This window comes from Tiliqua scincoides, chromosome 3, assembly GCF_035046505.1.
Source record: "Tiliqua scincoides isolate rTilSci1 chromosome 3, rTilSci1.hap2, whole genome shotgun sequence".
Taxonomy (NCBI): Eukaryota; Metazoa; Chordata; class Lepidosauria; order Squamata; family Scincidae; genus Tiliqua; species Tiliqua scincoides.
Genome location: NC_089823.1, coordinates 59,853,844 through 59,877,273, shown reverse-complemented (window position 1 = coordinate 59,877,273; position 23,430 = coordinate 59,853,844). Strand labels below are relative to the sequence as shown.

At 43.4% G+C, this 23,430-nt stretch overlaps 1 protein-coding gene and 1 pseudogene across 2 annotated transcripts in view; one reads left to right on the top strand and one right to left on the bottom strand.

Annotated features, from left to right (window-relative positions):
* The window catches only part of EVA1C (eva-1 homolog C), a 44,614-nt gene that overhangs the window by 6,213 nt on the left and 14,971 nt on the right, over positions 1-23,430 (bottom strand). For both annotated transcript variants that reach the window (XM_066619082.1, XM_066619083.1), the window contains exons 2-5: positions 13,876-14,072; positions 9,305-9,428; positions 5,029-5,181; positions 707-850 (exon numbers count right to left, since the gene is read on the bottom strand). In XM_066619082.1, the coding sequence (XP_066475179.1) occupies positions 707-850; positions 5,029-5,181; positions 9,305-9,428; positions 13,876-14,072 (618 nt within the window). The remainder of the gene's footprint in view (positions 1-706; positions 851-5,028; positions 5,182-9,304; positions 9,429-13,875; positions 14,073-23,430) is intronic.
* On the top strand, positions 1,037-1,156 carry LOC136647223 (5S ribosomal RNA; annotated as a pseudogene).

Here is a 23,430-nt window from a genome sequence, read left to right as displayed (position 1 = left end):
TAGCACCAGTGCTGTAAGGCATGTTTATGGCATCCCCTGAGTAGGCAGTGCTAGCACTGGAATCAGGGCTGGATGGAGGATATTATGGGAGCTGTAACGGTAAGTGGCACTGCCAGGCAGCAGTACGTGTTTTGGGGGTGGGGGGTGGGGGGAGGCATTCCAGGGTGGGGAAGGTCAGGGGAAGGTGGGACAGGGGGTGACCGACTCAGGAGGGGGGTGGGACCGACTGAAATCTTATCCTCCGTGTTGGGCTTCAAACATGGCAAAACACAGGCACAGACTCGAGTAGCTCTGTTGCAGGGTCTGCACCCTTGGGGAAGGGGACTTTTGAAATTAGGTCTAAGAAGATCTCTGGCAGCCTCCACGGGGCCACTAGATACAGCGGTCAACATTTTGGCATTGCTGTACCCAGTGGCCCCAACAAGAGTAGGATTGGGCTGTAATTGTACCTAACTCAAGCTGCAATCCTATATATATTTTCTTGGGGGTAAGTCCTATTGAACACAATGGGCTTGCTTCTGAGTAGACATGCATAGGGTTGCACTGTCCGATATTTAGCCATGGGAATGATGCACATCACAGATATAAGAAGCCCAGGTTTTCAAAATGAATATCTATTTGCATGTATCTTTATTTCACAATTTGGCATGATCAAACCCAGACACAGTGTGTGATCTTCAACTTCCATCACATGTTTTTTCCTTACCACAGGCATAGCTGACATTGAGATATTTTTTCACCCCAGGCAGGCAGGGCTTTCCAAAATTATGATTGTTGGCAATAATTTTACACCTCTGTTTCCCGTAACACTTCTTTGAGATTATGTCTAAAGCTGTATAAGAGAAGCAGTCTGAAAGGGGGGGGGGGAAATGAAAAGGTGTTAATATACATAGACCTGTTCAAACAAAAAATCTATTGTAGACATGAGTGCACACAGAAACAGGCCTCAGTGTCGTTTCACACACAAGCTTCTGCTGCACAACTGAAACTGTTTATTCCAGCTCAATCATGTGGCTTCTCATTTTGAGGTCTTCTGATATACAGCAACTGTTACCCTGCACATTCCCGATCTTGTCTGATCTTGGAAGCTAAGCAGGGTCAGGCCTGGTTAGTACTTGGATGGGAGACCGCTTGGGAATACCGGGTGCTGTAGGCTTATACCATAGTCTTTCGAGACTGAAGGTTGCCAACCAAGTTGTATTATCAAATCACGGTATATGGCCGAGGTAGTGAGACCTTAGATTGAGGAAAGTGAAGATGGGCAGCTCCTAGTGATCTGGGTCTACCAAAGCAACCTCAAAATTGTCTTGGTGCATGCGAGGAATACTCCTCCTGCTGCTACACCAATGTACTAGGAATTGTCATTTTGATGAATTTCACTGCCCTCTTGTGCCTATGTAGCATATTTGGGTGGAATCAGACACAGAAACTCACATGACAAGTTCTAGGAGGCAATTATTTTCAGGTCAGCTTGCAAAACGGCCAGAACTGCAGATAGTACAAGGCAGGATAAAGACACAAACAGCCCGACTTTGGTGCTCTCCTCAGGAGTGAGAATGCACTCCGTTCTCTAAGCTCTTTTAATCCTCTGTGATTAGTGGTGGTTCCTAACTGTTGGGGTGCCAAGTCCTGCTAGTGGTTTCATATAATGGACACGCATCCAGCTGGAACTGAAAGGAGAGGGTCATAAAGCCTTTCCACAACTTAGCTGTAAAACGTCCACTCTGACTTAAGCTGTTCTTTAACAGATCAGGCGCTGTTGTTCCTGAAGTACAGATCCTTTTAGGTACTAATTAGCTTTATTTTAGACATGTTTTGACATGCAAATCACTCAGAGTCACTGCCGCCATAAATTGTGCCGCACTTAATGAGAGTGGCAATTATTCTTAAAGCCTCTCCCATTGCAAATGCTGGTAGACTTTGGTGTCTCCTCTGTGGCGCACAAAAGCTTTCAATTCCATGGACTAGCGAGCTATGGAAGTACAGAGCTAGGGCAGTAACACTTTACATAGCCAGCACATGTTTAGTATTTGTATTTTTAGTGTGTTTGTTGCATATCATGCAACATTTGAATGATATATTTGTCAAGCCTCATTTACCAAGCAAGACAGATCATAATAATCCCAAAAATCAAAGACAAAATCAATCTAAGGGCACAATCCTAACCCACTTTCCAGCACAGACATAAGGGCAATACAACTCTGAGGTAAGGGAACAAACATTGCCTTATCTTGAGGAGGCCTCTGGGACTGCCCCCCAACTGCAGGATACAGCACATGCCCCACTGACAGAGCTATGCCAGTGCTGGAAAGTTGGTTAGGATTGCACTCTAAATCAAGCTTTCAGTTCTCACCTGCGCCATGAAGCTCACCAGGTGACCTTTGGCCAGTCACAATCTCTCTACCTTTCCTACCTCATAGGATTGTTGTGAGGATAAAATAGACATAAAATGAGGCCTGGAGAGGGTTCTGTATGCTACCCTGAGCTCCCTGGAAGACAGGTGAGATACAAATGAAACCAATAATATTTATACATTAATTCTGAGTGTGAACCTTTGACCAAGTTAGTGTCTGTTTTGTGCAGCCTTTTTTCATGCATGCTCTACGTCAATCAGTGTAACTTACAATTTTAGGCATGTTCTTTAACCTAAAGCTTTCCCAACGGTTTTTGGCACAAGACTGCAGTTTCCGTTGCCCAATAAATTCTCTTTTGAATCTTGAGGCTAGTCACACAACACTATTAGGAATTTGAAAAGAACCCAGCTTAAAAAGACTACACAATGAGCACAGCAGAAAAGGGCTGTGGCTTTCTGGCTTACCTGAAGCAAGTTCCCAAAAACTTAATAGGCTAAGTAGTGGGCCTAGTCCTATCCAATTTTTCAGTGCTGGTGCAGGTGTGCTAACGGGGCATGCGCTGTATCCTGTAATGGGAAGGCAGTCATGGAGGCCTCCTCCAAATGTATGGGAACATTTGGTCCCTTACATTGGGGTTGCATTGTGGCTTTACCAGTGCTGGAAAGTTGGATAGGGTTGAGCCCTGAGTCATTTGGAGAAGATGGGAGGTAATTTGTGTGGCCATTAAGCCAAAGGAACCAAGGGATGATTTTAATACTTTGCTTTGTGTCAACATGGAATATCTTTATAATGTTTTCATCGCTTTAGAGTAAAACACCACCAATGTGCACTTGAACTAACTTGTCTGATTCTCCAAGTACTGAACCTCCTAATACTTGAAAGTCCTTGATAGTAAGTGGGATTCTCAAAGTCTCCAGAAAGGGAAAAAATGCCTTGAACATCTGGATCAAGTAAGTACAGCTTTACAATTGCTTAGGGCTGGGCTGGGTGCTTTGACAGACAGATCTGCCTGTGTTTTTTTGCCTGGTGCACTTGCTGCAAACCCCAAGGCAAGTAAGTGCGGTAAAGATAAGTGAGAAGTATTGCAGCCTGACACAGCTTCACTCACGTTTAAGAGAGAAGTTGAAAGATGGAATGACAGACATAAACAATGGGAGGTGTAATAAATTAGCGGGCAGGTATATGGTCCCAAAATGCTTCATACATTTTTCTATGCAGACATAACCTTTATGCTGACCTTTTAACCAACATTCAAAGAAACAGGAGATACCTCTTCTAAGTTGCTCTGAGAACTCGGCCTCTGTTACAAGTAATTCGCACACTGTTGTCACTAAAAAACAGATGGGTTTCAGCAAGTGCTGTCTGTGTTTAGGTCTTTAACTGAACTGAAATGTCACTGACTGAAAGGTAAGTAAATATCTTTTTTACTTACCTCTCCATAGGCTACCTGGCCTCCAATGGGTCTCCTTAGACCTATGGCAGCTGGCATACATCCAAAGAGACTTCTGGGGGGCAGGTCTGGCCAGGAAGGGAAGACAGGATCTTGGTGTGTGCTGCTGCCACCAAGATCCTCTCCCTCTCACCTCTGAACCACCCTTGGCCTGGTCCATTCCCTACCATGAACCATCCATGATCATCCCCTGAGCTGCCTTCGCTGACTTACCTGCTCCAGTGGTGGTTCGCTGCCTGGCGCAGGGCTTCCCACCTCCGGTGCCATTGGTAGCAAGACACCTACTTTACGGATTGTGAGACCTGTCAGTGTAAGGCCCTATAGGACTGGACCATAAATGTATTCGTATTGTATTCTTAGAACTAAAATATAAGCTTTGCTCTGGCTGATTTCCCAAATCCTTTCTAAAAATGGAATTAAATATTTAACTGAGCATTCCAGTGAGAGTTCTGCACTCCTAAGCAAAGGTGTTAATAGTTCATTTAGGTTACAATCCTATAAACCAGGGGGTCTCAGGAGTAAAACTCCCAAGGTAAGCTTGTGCGGGGCTGGGGAAAAGGCAGTGAAACGATCCCCAGGATTGCACTGCTGTGGGGGGGGGGGGGCTTTTAAAAACTTAACTGTTACCAGTGTCTGGGGGTGCAGGGAGCCCCACAGATCCCTCTGGAGGACTCCCCACGGCTTGTAGAAAGTGAAAATAGCGATTGCAACCCACTTCTGGTTCACAATCACAACCTGCCTTACCCCACCCCTTAAGGGGGCAGAGGCTGAAGTCCTCCGGCATTGCAATGTCCCAGTTTGAGAACCTCAGTTATACACATTTAATTGGGAGTAAGCCCCATGGAACTCAATGAGACTTACTTCTGAGTAGACACACCTAGGATTGTACAGTAAGCTTACCTTCCCATTCCTTTGTTTTCTATGTCTGTTTCCGAATAAAATGTATAGTTTGTTCAAAAGCATACCTGATGTTTTTCTTGGTTTTAAATACACTCAGCAGCTAGAACCCAGAGAAGCATGTGAGTGCACACATGTACAAAGCACTTCTATATATGCCCAAGGAGACCAATAATGGTCTCTTCTGCCAGAAGTTCCTAATGGATCATCCCTAAGCTGCACACACGCTCCTTCAACACAACCCCATCTGGGTGCCCATTCTCAAATCAACTTTCCTGCATGGAATATGGAAAGGCACTGTTCGCTATTCTTGTGATTTCAACCTACCAAACTGCGGGAGGCGGCCCATCTCTGTGGAGCAGATGTTCCTTTCTTGTGCAAACCTGCCATATGAAGCTGAATAGATGTTGAGGAATTTGGATTCTTTGCAGTGGAGTTTCAGTTCTTCATTTTCACACACTGATCTGGTTTTATATTCAGCTGAAAAAGGAAGAATGAGACAACTGAGTTTATGAGGACACATGGAATTTCAGGAGCTGAGAACAGACAAAGGTTTTGTGCATGCTCTGTTGTTACAAGGATGTGTGTGATTGGATGGAGTAGTCACACTCCTATGGAAGGTCCCAACTTGGAAAGAGACCTCCCCCTTGGTAGATGGTAAAGCACAGGCTCAATGACAGAGCACATACGCCATATACAAAAGTTCCATGTTCAATTCTTGGTATTTCCAGGAGGCACTGGGCAAAACCTCCCTCTGTCTGAAACTATGGAGAGCCACCACCACCACAATACTAATCTATATGCAGTGGCATAGCTAGAGGGGGTGCAAAGCACTAAGTTTTGCAGGGAGCCTCATCGCAGTGTGCAAGCAGCCCCTCCCCCTTGGAGCTATTCCGTACGTGACAGCAAAACGGAGGCAAATGCCACCTGGAATGGCCCAAAGGGGAGGGGAGCTGTTTGCATGCTGCTGCGGTAAGACTCCCTGCAAAATTTAGTGCTTTGCACCCCCCTCTAGCTACACCACTTTCTATATGGACTGAATGGTATAAAGCAGCTATTGTAACCAACAGACAAGGAGAGGGGTATTCTATGAGGGAAGGAATTTACTTCCCTTTAGGAAGGAATTTAGGTGCTTGCTTTTTTCTTTCTTTCTTTTTCCTCCATGCAATTTCTACCAAACATCCTCAGGTACAGGATAGTGTAAGACCAGTGATATCAGTGTGAACTATACTGTAAAACAAATAGAACTAATGGAATCCAGAGGCAAAACGTTTTTTTATAGGAGCATTTTTTTTCCAGCCATTAGGAGTGAGCAGTGAAAAAAAAATCATTTCCTGCTTCTGTTCATGTTTCTCTGCAATGATCTTGTTTCAGGTCTGTATGTGCTTGTTGTTCTCACTCACGGATGTTGCTTGTTCTCAACCACAAATTTAGTTGAAGGCAAATCCCACTGAAATAAAAGCTCCAAGGTGTATAAGGATGGGGTTCCAGAAATATAAACTTTCTCATTAGAAATATACAGTAAAAACCTATGACTCCATTTGCCTTGAGAATAACCCAACATACATTTTTATCAGCTCTAGGAAACAGTCATTCAATAGTCCTTGGCATTTTTCCCACAGTTGCCTATTATTTGTGTCAAAGTCTATGCAAGCAATCCAGTAGGAAAAATACATATTTTTGCTCACAAATAGTAACATAAAAAAATGAGGAAAATAAGATATTGCGAGCCAAATTTTCTAAGAACATAACTACTTGGACTTGAATGAATCTTTGCCAGCCCAACTTAAGCCCAAAGTGACTTAAGGCTGCCATCCTATACCCTCACTTATCTGGGAGTTCCATTGAAATCAGTGGGGCTTATTTCTGAGTAGACATGCAAAAGATTGTGTTCTTAGCCCCACTGAAAGCACTGGAACTTATGCTAGTGATTGCAAAACATGTTTCACTGCCTTTAGGAGGGCTAATAGTGCAGCCCTACACATGATTACATGTTTACAGCCCTGCACACCTGTGGGGAAGTAAGCCCCACAGGTGTGCATTTGGTCTTACTCTTGGTTAAGTATGCACAGAAGTGCAGCGTCAATCAAATTAACTTTTGTTGGAGAACTAGTATCTGAACATTGTCCCAGCAAAAGTGACCTACAGGCAGAAACAAATTTTCATGTACGGATTCCCTTACTGGCTTAGATTAGATGTGGATTAAATGATGAACATGTAGAAATGAAGCATCCAATGCAATCTCCATCTTCATGTTGTGGATAAGCACACAACTCGTGGTAGGCATCTCTACCTACAGTTCCCGGCTGTAAGTCATGCACACACAACTGCCACTGAATTACAGCCCTGACTTCTAATGAGACTTAAGACCCAATTCTATCCAACTTTCCAGTGCTGATGCAACTGTGCCAATGGGGAGCGCAATGCATCCTACAGTGGTGGTGGGGGTGCAGTCAGGGAGGCCTCCTTCAGATATGGGAATGTTTGTTCCCTTACCTCAGGGCTGCATTATGGCTGCACTGGTGCTGGAATGCTGGACAGGACTGGGCCTTTACAGGGCAATCCTATACATATTTACTCTGAAGTAAGTCCTACTGTATTCAGTGAAACTTACTCCCAGGAAAATATGAATACGATCGCAGCCTAATGGCCCAATCCTCTGGGCAAGTCAGCTGGCAGAATGCACGTTTCACCAGCATAACATACGTTGTGGCTATTGCAAATGCAACACTGCTGGCACGTGGGGCCTACCCACCACTGCAAGCAGCCAGGTCTGCTTGCAGACCAGACCAGGTGAGACCACACAGGGGGTGGGGGAGGTGGGGAGGTGGTGGAATAGGGCATGGGGCAGAAAGAATAGAGAGGGGATGGAGCAAGGTAGTTTGGGAGAGGGCGAATTTGGTGGCAGTGACAGCTACTGAATCCTAACCCCCTTCCCAGGTCTGAACTGCCTTCACAGGTCAATGCAGACTTATGCCAGCTATAGAGCTAGTGCAGGTCTGAGATGAGCCATGGTGGCTAGTGGGGTTTATTCTGGGACGAGGGAACATTTGTTCCCCTACCCTGAGGAGACCTTAACATGCTGAAACTCCCCCATAGGATACAGCAGAAGCCACATTGGTGCTGCTGTATTGCCGCATTGGGAGTTAGGATTGGGCTGACCTTGAAAAGAGTAAGATTAAGCCTGCCACCCAATGCACATTTACATGTGAGCAAATCCCACTGAACTCAATGGAATTACATCTGAGAACATACACATAGGCTCAGGCTGCATTAAAGCACTGAAATCCCAATTAATGTCAAATTCACTTTTACTGGATAGGGTCCTAAGGCTGCAATCAAGCCTATAATCTTCATGAGAGGAAGCCCTGTTGAACACAATGAGACTTACTTCTGAGCAGAGAAGCACAGAAGTTCTCTGTGAGCCTTTCCTCTAAATATAGCTAATCCCTATTAGAAAAACAATTGAATTACTAAAGAAAACAAGAAAGGAAATCTATTTTTAACCTTATCCTAGAAAAAAAAAAATCTATCATACCTCTAAATTAATCAATGAAACAGATTTTGACACTCAAGGGCACACCCAGCTATTAATATTACAGATAAAATGGAAATCGTCAAAGCTGGTCAAGAAGGATGTGCAGTTCAAATAACACAGGAATCAAGACTTTCCACTGACAAGAAAGCAGAATGCAATGTGCGTAGGCGCATGAGTCTCTGAAGCTTCCATCAGGTAGGTACCCACATTACCAAAGCAACTACTGGATTGAATAGGAACAGTTGTTCCCATGCTGCAAAATAAAAAAGAGCCATCCCTTTAAAAAAGGGCCTCTTTGCCCTCTTAGCAGGGGTTCTATATGAAAAGAACTTCCCCTGGGGGCTGGGGATAAGAATAGGCCCTCATTTTGGCTGTACTTGTTGTAAGAGGTGACTAAATAGCCACCTATTTAACGAGTAGATGGGACTCAGTTAGCCTGGGAAGGCAGCTCATCTGAGAGAAGGAACACTCTGATCCCAAACCTTCACTGCCTTGTGGCTACATCCAGTTATGGAAAAGGCTTCAGGAGTCAACCTCGAGGCAAAATCCAGAGCCGGAGTCCCTGAGGCAGTTCATGGCTGAACACAGTCATGTTCTGGCAACTCCTGCGACGCTGCTGGAACCAACCGTATTGGCCTTTGCCTTTCCATTGGACCATTTCAGTGATGTGGAGAGGGGGGATTTGCTGCATGGGAAACAGTCTATCCTCCATATCTACTTGACCCAGGCTTCGCGCACTGGAGAGGACACTCTGTTCCAGAACCACCATTCAGAGCGCGATACCATAGTCTTCCGAGACTGAAGGATGCCAACAAGGTATATGAAAAGCAACTGCAGGGTTGCTTTTGGGGAAATTGGATCTCTACACATATGTTCCAAGTGAAGCAGTACAAAATGCGGAGAATAATATGTCTAGGTAAACCCACAGACTATGGTACAGTCATTGAGTGAGTCTACTTCAGGGTTTCACACAGATTCATGCAGGTTCCTATGCTGTGGCACTGCAATCGAAAGAATAAGTCGAACACACAACAATGACACTTGCTTGTTTGAAAGTTCACTTACTAGGTTTGCATTTAAAGGAGACTATGAGGTATTTAGTGATTCCTGGACATAGATCCGGTCCAAAAACCCAGCTATTGACAGGAAGTTGGCAGGCTCTCAGGTCCTGGCATTCATCCAGTACTTTCTAAAACAATGAGCAAAAAAGCATAGTCTTGAAAAAACAGCTTGTGAAGCTATCCAGCAATTCAAATGTTGCTATTTTAAAGTCTATGCATGAGACCAGATATCTACCAGCCATCTGATAAACTGGTAAAATGACCTATTACAGCACTATTACAGTGGTTTCCAAGGCTGAGTTTTGTGTGAAAGTACAGTGTGAACCGCTTCTAAAAGTGATCTATGTAAATTCACAGTGCATGCTTTTATGTGAAAAACCTAGTTTCAAACCTCAATAAGATTGCTTCATGCATTACACAGTGGCTAACATACTGGAAAACAGGACACTAGATTTTGCTACAACAGAAAAATATTCTAGAATTGGTAATGTGCAGAGCACCCTAAGTGTAGGAATGCACGGCATTTGAGAAAAGAAGGTAAAATCTTCACTTTGAAATTAAAACCTTTGACATGGACTCTTGTTTGGGCTAATTTTAATCCTGACCAATATTGCCAGTGAAGGGTGGAAAAAATCAGCTTGGATATAATTGGTACTTCAAAAGCAGTGATGTCACTAGGAGAGTGCGGCTGTACTCAAATGGGGGTGTGTGACACCACTATGCATCAAGTTTTTTAAAACCTTGGTATTTTTGAATAATACCATCATGTTATAATAATTGAAGCATAATTTCATGCAGAATGCAATGAAACAAGCTGCATTGAACTATCTTTATTCTAGCAAATGTTATAACCAAAAAACCAGCGAGGGTGGGGCAATGGTACATTACCACACCCACCACCTGGGACATTGTCCCTCCTACTGCATGGGAGGCTGTCCATCATAGGGGTGATGTGCTGGCCTCCTGTACCAGGTGATGCCACTGTTTGAAGTTCACCACTGAAATTGACATGAAATACAATTCATCCCTGATATAAATGAAATTATATGAGGGACCTATTAGGCTTCAAGTATTCATCATTTATAGGTCTTTTGCTATTATCAGCTCTAAGCGGACATTTGTTTGTAGAGGCTATCCTATTCCTGTAAGCAGTGTCTCCTCACCAGAAATAAGGTAAGCTGGTGAACTAATATCCAATGAATTACTGTATATAGAAAATGGCTGGAGAAAAGGGCTACCATGTAAGCATCTTCTTTTATATTTGGAACACAAACAAACAAGAAGTCTTTTAACAGATTCCAAGGAGCAAAAAATGTAAGATATTTATCACTGTAAGGTATTTATCACTGGCTTATCACTCACCTGTGTTCAGGTGGCTTAGCTGTTGATTGCACCAGGGGGGCATTATTATCTATTACAATCTGTTCATATTTTGCACTGCAATTTATGAGAGGTGTTAGTGTGAGTGTTGAATTGACTTGCCAAAATATCTGGCCACTAATACAACTAGAGATAGTAGGAACATTCACAGATGAGAAGGAATTTAATTTTTCTTTTGCACTGAAAGACTTCTCTGTAACATTCTTTGTTCTCTCTGTAAAATAATACTGTAGTTAGGTTATAAAGATTTCAGTCTCTTTTCCAGAAAGTGGGCAGAATTAGATCATCAGGGTTTCCTTCCAACAATTTGCTTTACTGTACAGGTTTCTGAGATATGAGAGAATTAGAGCTGTTTTTTTTTAAAGACAGAGCCAGACAAGTATCATTCAGCTGAGTGATATGTGATTGTATCTGTAAAAGATTATATTGTTTTTATGTGCAGTTGTCAACTGGGATGTTTCATAGCTTCAGATAATTTTTCTGTGCAAAGCCTTGCTAAATCCCAAAAGATTCAATTGACCAAATGCAGTCCTGATGGAAACAACATGGAGATGTGACCTCACATTTTTATGAGAACAGCTGTACTTTCACATGGCCCTAAGGTCATTTTTCAGCTGTTAGCAGTAACCCAGCACATGCAAACCATCCTTACAAACCCCAGGGCTCTATCCCAACCAACTCTGCTGTATATAACATTATGTTATGCTAAATGGCCATACAGCACTAAAAATTATACTGATAACAATTCAGGTTTTTAAAACTTGTCTCTATGAACGCCAAATCCCTGCATAACAGACAGCAATCAGGTAGGAACACTTTTCACAGCATGTTGATGGGAAATGTTTATCTGGTACCAGTTATGCAGCTGTTAAAGACTGCCCTTTATTTCAGAGGGTGGCAACTCTACCTTTAGCTGATTCCTAAGCATGATTATTCAGAATTAAATCCCACTACCCTAACTGGGGTTTAGTCTCATGAAAATAGGCACAGGATTGCAAACTGAGAAAGGAAAAATGATGTTCAGAGAAAGTGCAGTATCCTATGTGACCAGAAGACATCAGTGCTTACTAGTAATGTTTGCTGATTGCTTTACAAATCACCACGTTTATGAATGCTTGCAAATTATCATCATAATGAATATTGCTAATTCATACTCACTAGGCACATATGCTGATTAAACCCCTGATCCTAAATTATGTACATTAATACTTTCAAGATGAGGAACACAACCAACTACTCTTGCAACAACAGTTTGCTTATAAAAACAGCAAAGGTCATGTAGCACCTTAAATATGAACAGTATTTCAATATAAAGTTTTGTGGACCACTATTCACCCACTTGAGCAGATGCATGGCATTTGCTTATATTTTCTGATTACTTCTAACATTAGTTTTGCATTATTATAACCAGGGCCGACCAGCTCATGGGTGAAATGGCCACTTCCAGATATATGCTGGGGAGTGGCAAAGTGGTAGAGGGGTACCCCACTCTTTCCTGTCGCCACCCATCCACCCTCTGGCCCAACTCCAACAGATATGGCACAGATCTTCTGCCCTCTTGCCTTCTTGAAGGGAAAACATGCAGGTAGATCCTGGTGATGGCTAGGCTGGAGGAGCAAGAGATGGATGGGCAGCCCTGCAGCAAAGTGGCGATTTTCTTTCCTTTCCAAAAGGGGACATGGGAGAATACAATTGCTGCAACAATTGCTGCAATTGCAGTGACCCCTCCCTGTTCCCCTTCTCAACAATTGTCACAGTGATCAAGACTGGCCCATCCATGAAGCCACCACCTGACAACTTGCCTCCACTGCTTGTCCTCCTTCTCTCACTCCCTGGCCTGGAAAAGGAACAAGGGGTGGAGCAAAATGGGAAATGTGGAGGAGAAGAGGGCTAGAGCAGTAGAGCCCACTACCCTCAGTCCCCCATAATCCTCTTCCACTCCATCTTTTCCTAATCCAGGAAGTGGGAAGAGGAGGCCCTGGCACATCGCCAAGTAAGGGAGGGGTAGCATTTAGCATGCCATCTCAAGCTCCAGGAGGTCTTGGACCAGTCCAGACTGCAATATTCATCTCATTGGGCTGGCTCTTCTTTCAAACATGTGGAACAGGTAGAAAGTGAAAGAAGAGTTACTCTTCTAATTTCTGCCTGTCATAGCCTACTTGAAAGAGGAGCAAATCCAGTGGGATGAAGATGATAATGATAGAAGCTTCTGAGGTGGCTGGAGGGAGGGAGGGTGTGCATATGCTCAAGTGTTGAAGGTGGTGGGTGTGAGTATATGCTCCAAAAGGGGGGTAGCAAAGAGACATTGTACCTCAGGCATGGTGCCAACTTAGGCCACAGCTGATCACACTATAACTGTGAGAGCCAGGATAGTGTAGTGGTTCTGGTGTTGGACATAGACTTGGAAATCCAGGTTCAAATCCCTACAGAGTTTCCTGGGTGACCTTGGGTCAGTCCCTATCAGCCTAATCTACCTGACAGGATTGTTGTGAGGATAAAAAGGAGAGAAGAAACCATGTACACCACCCAGAGTTCCTTGGAGAAAGGGTGGTATAAAAATGTGAAAAATATGACATTTTATCAGACTATGTTTAATTAATAACCAATAATTTGCCCTTGATAATCACTTAGATATTGGAAGGTTATAATGAAAAATGGAAATGGTTTATCAGGAATATTTAAATAAGAAATAAGTCAGATAAATGGTTACAGTCACGGCTGAAGGACCTGTATGTGAGAGACTGCATACAAATGAAAGGGCAGCTTGTGGTACTACCTACCTGTGCAGTTCAATGGGCTTAAAGTATTGTTCATTCGTTGCACAGGTTGGATGTTACACGGTAGTGATTAGCTAGTTAATTAATCTTGCCTTTATTTTTCATTTTAATAAATATGGACTGTGGAACTGAACCAATATCTAGAACAGCCATTTTCAACCACTGTGCCGTGGCACACTGGTGTGCCGCGAGTGGTCCACAGGTGTGCCACGGGAATTTGGGGGAAGGTTATTTATTAGTAGGGCCAATGCGGATGGGAGCCCCCCACTGGCAGCAGAGTGTGCCTTGTCAATTGTAAAAAATCTGATGTGTGCCTTGACAATTTTAGTGGCCTTGTCAGTGTGCCGTGAGATGAAAAAGGTTGAAAATCACTGATCTAGAAGCATGTTAAATTCTTAAAAATTTACTAATATAATACCTGCAAGGTGGTGGATGCCACACAGTTTAGGGGCTCTTTCATCATGGCTTCAGGCTGCTGTTCAGTACACAATTGGTAAGCTTGCCCGTAATATGCAGACTGGACACTTATTGTTGAATGTCGAGGACACTGCAGACTCAAACGCTCACCATCGCAGGCATACACAGTGTGATTTTGCAGAAGTTTGGTTAGGTAACCTAGAAAATATGTAACTGTGTTACATTTAATGAGGAAATAGCTTTCCCCTTCAAATTAAAATGAAAATTGCATTAATCTATTAGTTGATTATAAATTGCTTTCCCCATATTCCAAGATTCTGTTCATAGTGCTTTGCAGGTACTGTGAGTGATTATTAAATGCTGACTCTGATCAATTACGTAAAGCAGGGATGCCCAAACTCTGGCCTGGGGGCCACTTGCAGCCCTCAGGGGTTCCCAATCCGGCTCGTGGCGAGCACCCAGTCTCCAATGAACCTCTGGCTCCCTAGAGACTTGCTGGAGCCCGTGCTGGCCAGATGCAACTGCTCTCAGTGTGAGGATGACTGTTTGACCTCTCATCTGAGCTGTGGGATGAAGGCTCCCTCCACTACTTGCTGTTTCACGTCTGTGATGCAGCAGTGGCACCAAAGAAAAGGCCAGCCTTGCTTTGTGCAAGGCCTTTTATAGGTCTTGAGCTACTGCAAGACCTTCATTCATTCATATAAATTCCATCTCAAATATATTCACTTATATAAATTTATTCAAATTTTAAATGTAAATTAATTCTTTTTTTTTCCTGGCCCCCGACACAGTGTCAGAGAGATGATGTGGCCCTCCTGCCAAAATGTTTGGCCACCCCTGATAAGGTCGGTTTCTCTTAATATCTTTTCTAAGGTGCTAAGTTCTGAATTTGCTCTGCTATAAATTTCCCATAACACACAGACATCATAGGTAGTTGTGTTGGTCTATTTCCAAAATTCACAAGCTGCAGTAGTGTGATACACTTCTTAGGACTCACTGAAAAGACACAGAATAGGGAGAACTTTCAAGTTCACCAGAAAAGTTACAAAGTTTACAATCTGTAGCAATCTTAAGACAGTATTATGCAGCCTTTGGGTCCAAAGCTAACAGGCCACTGCACTGCCAGAACTCACATTCTGGAGACACGACAACATCCTTTCCAACAACACATGGCAAGCAGCAACAATCATGTGACAACGATGATCTGTGGGCAGGGATCAGGGTGCAGAGGGAATGCGTCGATGGTGGGAAAGGGCAGCTTTTGGTGCCAGCAGTTCAAATCCTATCCCCCTTCCTGATCCACCTTCCCTGGTCCACTCAGCTAAAGAGCTGGTGCAGGTCTGCGTAGACCTGTTGGGAAAGCGGACGCTTACCCCAAGAAGGACTCTATGACTTCTCCCCAGAAAGATGCAGCTTGCACTCCATTGGCACTGCTGGATCAGTGTTGAGGGGGTGGTTTAGTTAGGATTGGGCTGCATATTAGGTGAGGCCATGCTAGATTTCAGAATGCACCAGCCACCTCTGGGACAAAGAAACGACAATGGCTATTTTGAAAATATAAACGCCAGCAGTTACTCAGATCTCTTTCCAACACTGAGCAAACTGACTTCATAATGAAGATGGTTTAAATCCTTGATTGCTTCAGTTGCCATTTTACAACTCTAATATGTCCCTTTTAAGATTGGGAGACCGGAAACTGTATTCCAAATGCAGCTGCATCACATATTTGGTAGGAGAATTGTAGTACTGGCTTGTTTTAGTTTACCCCTTTTTTTCTAATAACCCCCAACAAGGAATGTGCCTGTTCTGCTGCCATTGCAAACTGGATTGATATTTTTGAGCAATTCACCATAATCCCTCTTTCATGGAGAGTCATGGCCAGAACCAAGCTAATCAGTGTGTGTGTAATTTATTCCCCCCCTCACACAAGAGCCAATGTGGTATGGGGTATTGGACTAAGACTGGGGAGACCCCAGTTCAAATGCCATGAAGCTCACTGGATGACTTTGCCTGTTACCATCACTCAGTAAAATCTATTTTATGAGGCTGTTGTTAGCCTCATAAAACTGTATGCTACCCTGAGCTCCTTAGAGAAGGTCAGCATAATAATAATAATAAACATTTGGGAACATCACGTTGAGAAGATGTTGAATTTCAAAATTCAAACGGACCAATGCCTTGAACATAATACACCTGCTATAACAATAATAGAAAAAATCAATAATTGATAATTATTTATATTGGATAATTGATATTGCAATTCCTGGAGATGCCAGCCAGAGACTATAAAAAGAACTCGATAAAGTGACAGAATACTGAGGCTTGGTCATTGAAATCACACTACTATGGACAAAACACAACCAAAGTGGTCCCCATTGTCAGCTAAGCACTTGAAACAATTTCAAAAAGCTTTGTGAATTATTTTAAACAACTGCAGCTTACTGAAATAACACCACCAGATCTGCAAAAAACAGTGCTTTTAGGAACATCGTACCTACTGTGCTGATATCTAGTTGATACTTAGATTTCAGGCTAAGGCTTCTATCAATTACTCAAAACCAGTCACCAACTGTATTTCATGTAGTTTAGAATAATAATAATATGGTGTTCCATAAGATACACGTACAGGATCCAGGTGTAGTCCTTCATAGGCTGCTCTCTTCAACCAAGAAATTCTGCTACCTTTCCCTCCTGTGCCTCAGGGGTGCAGGGAGGGTTTTTTTTTCATAAACTTTAAATTGGTAGGAAGTAGAAAATGGGTAGGAACTGGTCAACTTATTCCAGCCTAAAATTTCTTTGTTGAATCTGTTGGCACATGAGACATAATACTAATGAAGTAAGACCTAGTGCACAATAATATACTTTCATCTACCTATCATCTCCCCAAAATATGTTTCCATGGAAAGCAAAACTTGTCCTAGGATTTAGGGTAGTTACAAGTGACTATTTTACTGCATAGCTGTATCCGTCTACTTGTCAAGCGAACACAATCTGGATACATCCAAATTAGATGTATCCAAAACCCTGAGATTTTGGAACCCTGAGGCAGGACCTGACAGTGTCACAAGATTAACAAACCTTTTAAAAAAGCAGGGGAGGGGAGATTTGGGACTGGGGCAAAGCCTAGTAGGTAAAGGAACAGAGCCTAGCAGTAAAGGGAGAGAGCTCAGTTGTGGCCCCAAAAGCTGGAGACACAGGTCATTTTTGGCAAACTGGCAACCTGAGGTCACCCTGAAGTCTCCTGGTTATTGTACAAAGTAGTTTACTCTGTTCTAGTAAAATAAATGTGTGCAGTACAGTTGTCAGGTCCAGCCTAAAGGGCACTCCTGCGCTATTCATGTTAATAGCTTCTTGTCGGGAATGGCTTGGAAAGTACAGTTTCTTCTGACACAGGAGCCTCCTTCAGAAAAGGAAGCAGCAGTTGAAAAAAATATACAGAAGTTCTGCTCTAACTTTTCATTTTTCTTACCTTCCCATACATACTGAAATTCGGACCAAGATCTAGTCAGTACCACGCACTTACAAAATGCATATTTTGGAATAACGCCTGACTAAAAAGCACTGTGTCAACTATACGCCTGCATACTGCCAGAATGCAGCCTTGCTCAGAAGACTATCCGCAAGCCACATCCCCTCAGGACTTTGAAGAATTTGGTCCCAAGTCTGTGACAGATGAGGTTTCAAACTGCTTGAAACCAAAAGTTCCCATGTACAAAGCAGCCCAGTATTCCTCAGAGAATATCAACTATGCAGTCTTTTGAATGAGTTCCCGGGCATCTTAACTGCTACTTTGATCCTGCAAATTCCTATTCCAGTATCCAAGTACTTTCCACCGACAATCGTACTATTTGGTTCTAACAATTGCTTTTAAAACCCTCTTCCCTTGCTTCATGCGTGCAGGTACATTTTATTTGTTGAACAATAATGGACTGGGATTGATCGAGGAGAAAAATTACATCTCCCCAGGTGGCATTTAAAACGCCAGTGATGTTTCTACAGTGCTTCCATACTTGAGCATAATGAAAGATAAAAATAGTCATGGAATTGGCTGCTACCCTTTGATAAGGAAAACTAGTGATGTTCTGGTATGTGGATTGCTTCACTTGGGCACTGCAGGCCGCGGAGCCATTAATAGCTTGCTGAAAACTATGCTTCAGGTCGCACCCTGCTAAGCCTTGCCTCTGAATTGCATGCCCAGTTTGAGTTTCTGAGACACGTAGAAAGAGCCAAAACCTCCCTCTTAGCCATGTCTTTATTTATTCTCTGCAGAAAGAACTCAAAGCAATTTAATTTGCATAATCTCTTCTGACTGCAATATTTGGGTTGGTGGGTTCTTGTAGGGTTTTTTTCTTTGGACAGAATATGAGAACATTTGGACAAATATGAGAGAAGACAAGAAAACATGGAAGGAAATGTAGTGATCAGAGACTATGTATTCTGGGAGAGGATCAGAACTCTGCAAGATGTAGAAGTCCTACCTCCTGATTGCTAAAGTCTGCACCCCAAATGCCTCCGTGGGTCTGATCCTTCAAGCATTTGTTATCTCCACAACAATCATGAAGCCAAGAAACTCTGAAATGTGCACACACATTATCAGAAAGTCAAATGTCAGATTCCATTTATTTATTTATTTATTTATTATTAACTGTATTTATATACCGCTTTTCAGCAAAAAGTTCACAAAGCGGTTTACAGAGAAAAATCAAATAATGAATGGCTGCCTATCTCAACAGGGCTCACATTCTAAAAAGATGCCAAAGAACACCAGCAGACAGCCACTAGAAAAGACACTGCTGGGGTGAGGAGGGCCAGTTACTCTCCCCCTACTAAAAAGAGGAGCACCCACTTGAAAAAGTGCCTCTTACCTAGTTAGTGGGGGTAACTGGGGTGAAAGATACAGACTGGAACACTTTGCATGGGCAAATCTGAGAACTCCACTGCCACCCTAAATTCTTAAACTAAAGTCAACAGAAGCTATTGCTACTCATTTCAAGTTATGGAGATAGAAGATTATACTCTAGATCAGGGGTCTCCAAACATTTTGGCCAGAGGGCCGCATCAAATATCGGACACCATGTCAAGGGCCAGGAAAAAATATTTAAATATAAAATTAAAATAAATACACCAGGATTTCTCCAAGCAACAACACACACCATAAAGATAAAGCACACACTCAAATGGACCCCCATTCCCCCACCACCCTGGCCTTCCGAACACACTGTGAACATGACCAGAGTACAGCTCTGGTCATGTTCAGCTGAGTGGGCCGGAGGCTCTCAGTGGACCAGAGGCTGGCCGCGGGCCAAATAGAGGCTCACCATGGGCCACATCTGGCCCCTGGTCCAGGGTTTGGAGACCCCTGCTCTAGATTCTGTTCTTTTCATTGGAGCCTGTAACTGCATTTTTTCAGGGAAAATGTAGAAGATAAACAAGTCACAGCATGAGCTCATTTAAAATAAAACCTCAGCTTTACATTGACCTCAGGGATAGTGGTTCTTTGTAACTTTCAATCCCGGTCGGACCAATCAGATCCTGTCTCTTGGATCCATATCTGCAAGGACTGTTGAACAGCTTTCTGTGAATATTGCCAAGATTTCTTAGTCACATACACACCCTCCACAAGCTCCATCATCTGACAAAGGAGAGCATCCAAAAAAAACAAAAACCCATTACAATTCTAATTGGTTCAACCCTTTAGTCCTTTTCAGGCTCTCCTTGCATCATCCATTATGCCAGTGCAGCTCTTTGAACTGTTGTTTGGCAAGCTCAGGGTCTGCCCTTTTTTCACAGATCCTGTGAATTGACAACTGGGACATGAGCTGCCGCTTTCCTCTTTCTCTATTGGCCAGATCAAAACAGAGGTACAGGCAACTCATTCAATTTCCCTTGGGCAGCCTCACTCTTGTGTGGCCACAAAACAGCACCAGTGAAAGTCTTACTTTTTGCCAATTGCAAAAAATCCCATGAGTTCCACAGAGGAATAAGCAAGGTGGTATACTGATCTTAGATCTTATGTTCCTGTCCCCCTACACCAGGGATGCTCAATAGGTGGATCGCGATCTACCGGTAGATCGCGAGGCAAAATGAGTAGATCGCGGAGTGCCGACCCCCCCCTTCAGGTACCTCTGGGAGGAAACGCTGGGAGTAAGGCCCATTGTACTCAATGGGGCTTACTGCCAGGTAAGTGTGGCTAGGATTGCAGCCTCACAGCCTAATCCTAGGCATGTCTACTCAGGAGTAAGTCCTGTTATACTCAGTGGGGCTCAAGGTACACCAACATACATTATATACATAAATGTTATATGTTATGATGGCGCGAACATTGTAAAAAAAACTCTGGTAGATCTCCAGGCCTTGCTGGGTTTCAAAGTAGCTCTCGAGCCAAAAAAGTGTGAGCACCCCTGCCCTACACCTATAGAACCAGGATATATCTAGACAGACAGACCATCTGCATTGTGAGGGAGCCCTCACAATGAAGAGAAAGAAAAATGTGTGTGAACAAAGTGCCAGTATTTCCTTGGGCTGCAATCCTAGGCATACTTATTTGGAAAATAAAGTCCCTTGAAATGAATGGAACTTTCTGCTAAATATAGAGGTATAGGGAAGGAGTGTTAGTTTTATAATCAAGCTATTATTGGAGTCTTTTAGGTGACCCTAGACATGGACAGGAAGGGAAAAAAACGCAATACATGGGGCTAATTAAAGACTTTAGGTTCTAGACTTTAGGTTTAGAGGAACACATAGGATGCAACCACTCCTTACACAGAAAATTTTTACCTCTCAGCAAAGGACAATCACAATACTATATTCTATGCAGGAAACATACCAATAAACATGCTTTTCTTGCAGGTTGCTGCAGCCAGCACTGGCCAAATCAAGGCTTTTGCCAGGGTCATCCCCACTGCCACATTGGGGCAGCTTCTTGGACACCCCCTGTATCCTGGCATCTGGGGCCACCTCCCCAAGCCACCCTCTTTGTATACCACTGTCTCCACACTTCCTTTTCCATTTTGTTCCCTTCTGCCTCCATAAAACAAGGTAGTGGGAGAAGGAAGAGTGCTGGAGGCAGTGGCCAGATGTGGGTGGTGACCTGCCTAAGGTGATCTTCCTGATCTGTTTGATGGCTGGGCCTGTCCTGTCTCAGGAAGGTGGTGTTACAAGACTGCAGAAAGTTTCAAGGGAACATCTGATGTAGTCTCAGCTGCAACTGAACTCTTTTATACCTGCTGGTCTGGACCACCCCACCAGGCTCCACCCCCACTGTTGCTAAATGAGGATCCTTAAAAGGGGAGTCTCCAGGCTTAGTGCCAAGCCCCATCCCATCTCCCAGCCATTTCTTGCTTGACTTCTTACCTGTGTCAGCAAGCCTTGAAGTTTGTGAGGGTCCTCATATGTCACAGACTGACCCTTGAGGAGGTTAGCTCATCTCAGGTGAGCCAGGTTCCCTGGAGTTCCTCATTGTCTGGCCACCCTTACTCTCAGAAACTGCTTCTCAGTGTTCAGTACCATCTCCTCCCCCTTAATACCTGAATCCTGGTCACTCAAGGCAAGGGTCATGACAGGGCCAGTCGCGGGTGGCCTCTGTAATCTGAACCAGCCCAAGGTGATCTGCTATTCAGCAGCAGCAGTAGTGCTCCCATTAAGAAAGAAAAAGTAGGAGAGCCCTTGAAGAAATCCCCAGCTTGATCACTTGAATCCAGACATGTTCCTATATAGCAGGCATGTCCAACAGGTAGATCGCGATCTACCTGTAGATCGCGGAGGGGTCAAAGGTAGATCGCCAGCCCCACTTGGCTCCATCTCTCCAGCAGCTCGCCCCATCGCTAGGAGAGAGCTTGTGCCTGTAGGTCGTCTGCCGAAGGCTTGCTGCCGCTGCTGATCCTTTGCCTGTCTTTTTTCCCTGCCTGCGGGAATCTTGCCTGAGGGTGTATTGGGGGCGCTTGTTGTTTTCGTGCCAATAGTTTGTGGGTACCCCAGGGGCTGCTGCCCACGCCCTGCGACGAGACGCCACAGGCCCGGGTGTCATACCTGGTCTCCTGCCTCTCAGAATCACCCATTCCTGCCCCCGCCCCAACACCTCTTAGAAGTGTGTTATATACCAGGCGATATCCATTTGCCTGGGCTTTAACTGAATACACTTACCGTATTAGTTGTGTTGTGTGCTGGTCGGTGGTCACTTTTTAGTTTGCTTTCATTAAATGTTTTCAGGCAGACACAACAAAGTGTCAAGAATTTGGTGATTCTGGTAGGCTTTTCCAATTTTGTTCTAACTTGCCTATGCCTTGCCTTCGAATTGGTTCAAACCACTGTGTCTTCTGCTTGCCTCTGCAGTTTTATTTTGCCTACACTGATTCTTTGCATTGATTCTACACTGCATTGATTCTACACTGCAATTTTATTTTGCCTTTGTGTTGATTCTACACTGTGTGCAGAATTTATTAAATCGCGTGTGGTGGTATTTGAACTTGTTTGGCGGTATTTGATTTCATCTGGTTTGCTGGACAGGTGTTTGAGTTTTTTTATGATTGTTTGGTGGTATTTAATTGGTGCCAGTATGATGAATTCTTATTTTTACTTTTAGAACTGCATGTGTGGTTTTGGCATCCAGTCCTTGTATTGCACATCATCCAGAGGTCTTCAGTTCCTGTTGATCTTTAATACTTTGGGACAGTGACAGTTTTGGACCAGATTCAGCCAGTGTTTATACTAACTTAGCAGATTTGGCCTTCTTACATCCAGCCACCCCAGTATAACGAAGATGAGTGTTCCAAAGAAGAGCAAAACCTACCACTTTCATGATGAATGGGAAATGGACTACTTCATCATGGTGAAAGACAAGTGTTGTTGTCTAATTTGTAACGCCCCAGTATCCTTACCCAAAAAGGGACTTCCCAGATTTCCTTTCTTACCACTGCATCATTCACCAGCAAGTTTTGGCAAGCAAGAGACTCAATGCAACAACTTCATGGACATCACTTTCAAAATTGTAAATTCAGTTAGTGGAAGATCACTTCAAATATGGCTTTTCAATCTTACTCTTGATGAAGGGGCAGCAGAAATCATTTTGCACACAGATGTAAGGTGGCTAAGTAGGCACAAATTTCTGCAAAGATTTCGTAATTTGCTGAATGAAATAAGAAGTTTTTTGAAGGAGAGGGGAGATGACCAAGCAGAGTTGGAAGATGAGGAGTGATTATGTGATCTGGCATTTCTTGCTGACTTTACAGGTGAACTAAGTGATATGAACCTTGAACTACAAGGTAAAAACAAATGCGTTGGCGAGATGATGAGTACAGTTTCATCCTACAAGAGCAAATTTGAGCTAATGATGACTGACCTTGCAAACAACACTTTTGATCATTTTCCTAATATGCAGGACCATCTGGGACAATATCCAAATTTTGTTTTTCAGAACGAGAAGTATGTGACAGAAATCTGTTCTGTTATCCAGGAATTCGAAAATAGATTCTGTGAACAGTTGTGGAGTACTTGTCATACCCATTCAAAGTAGATGTGGACATTAAAGAAACTGCAGCTGCTATCAGTAAAAATTACT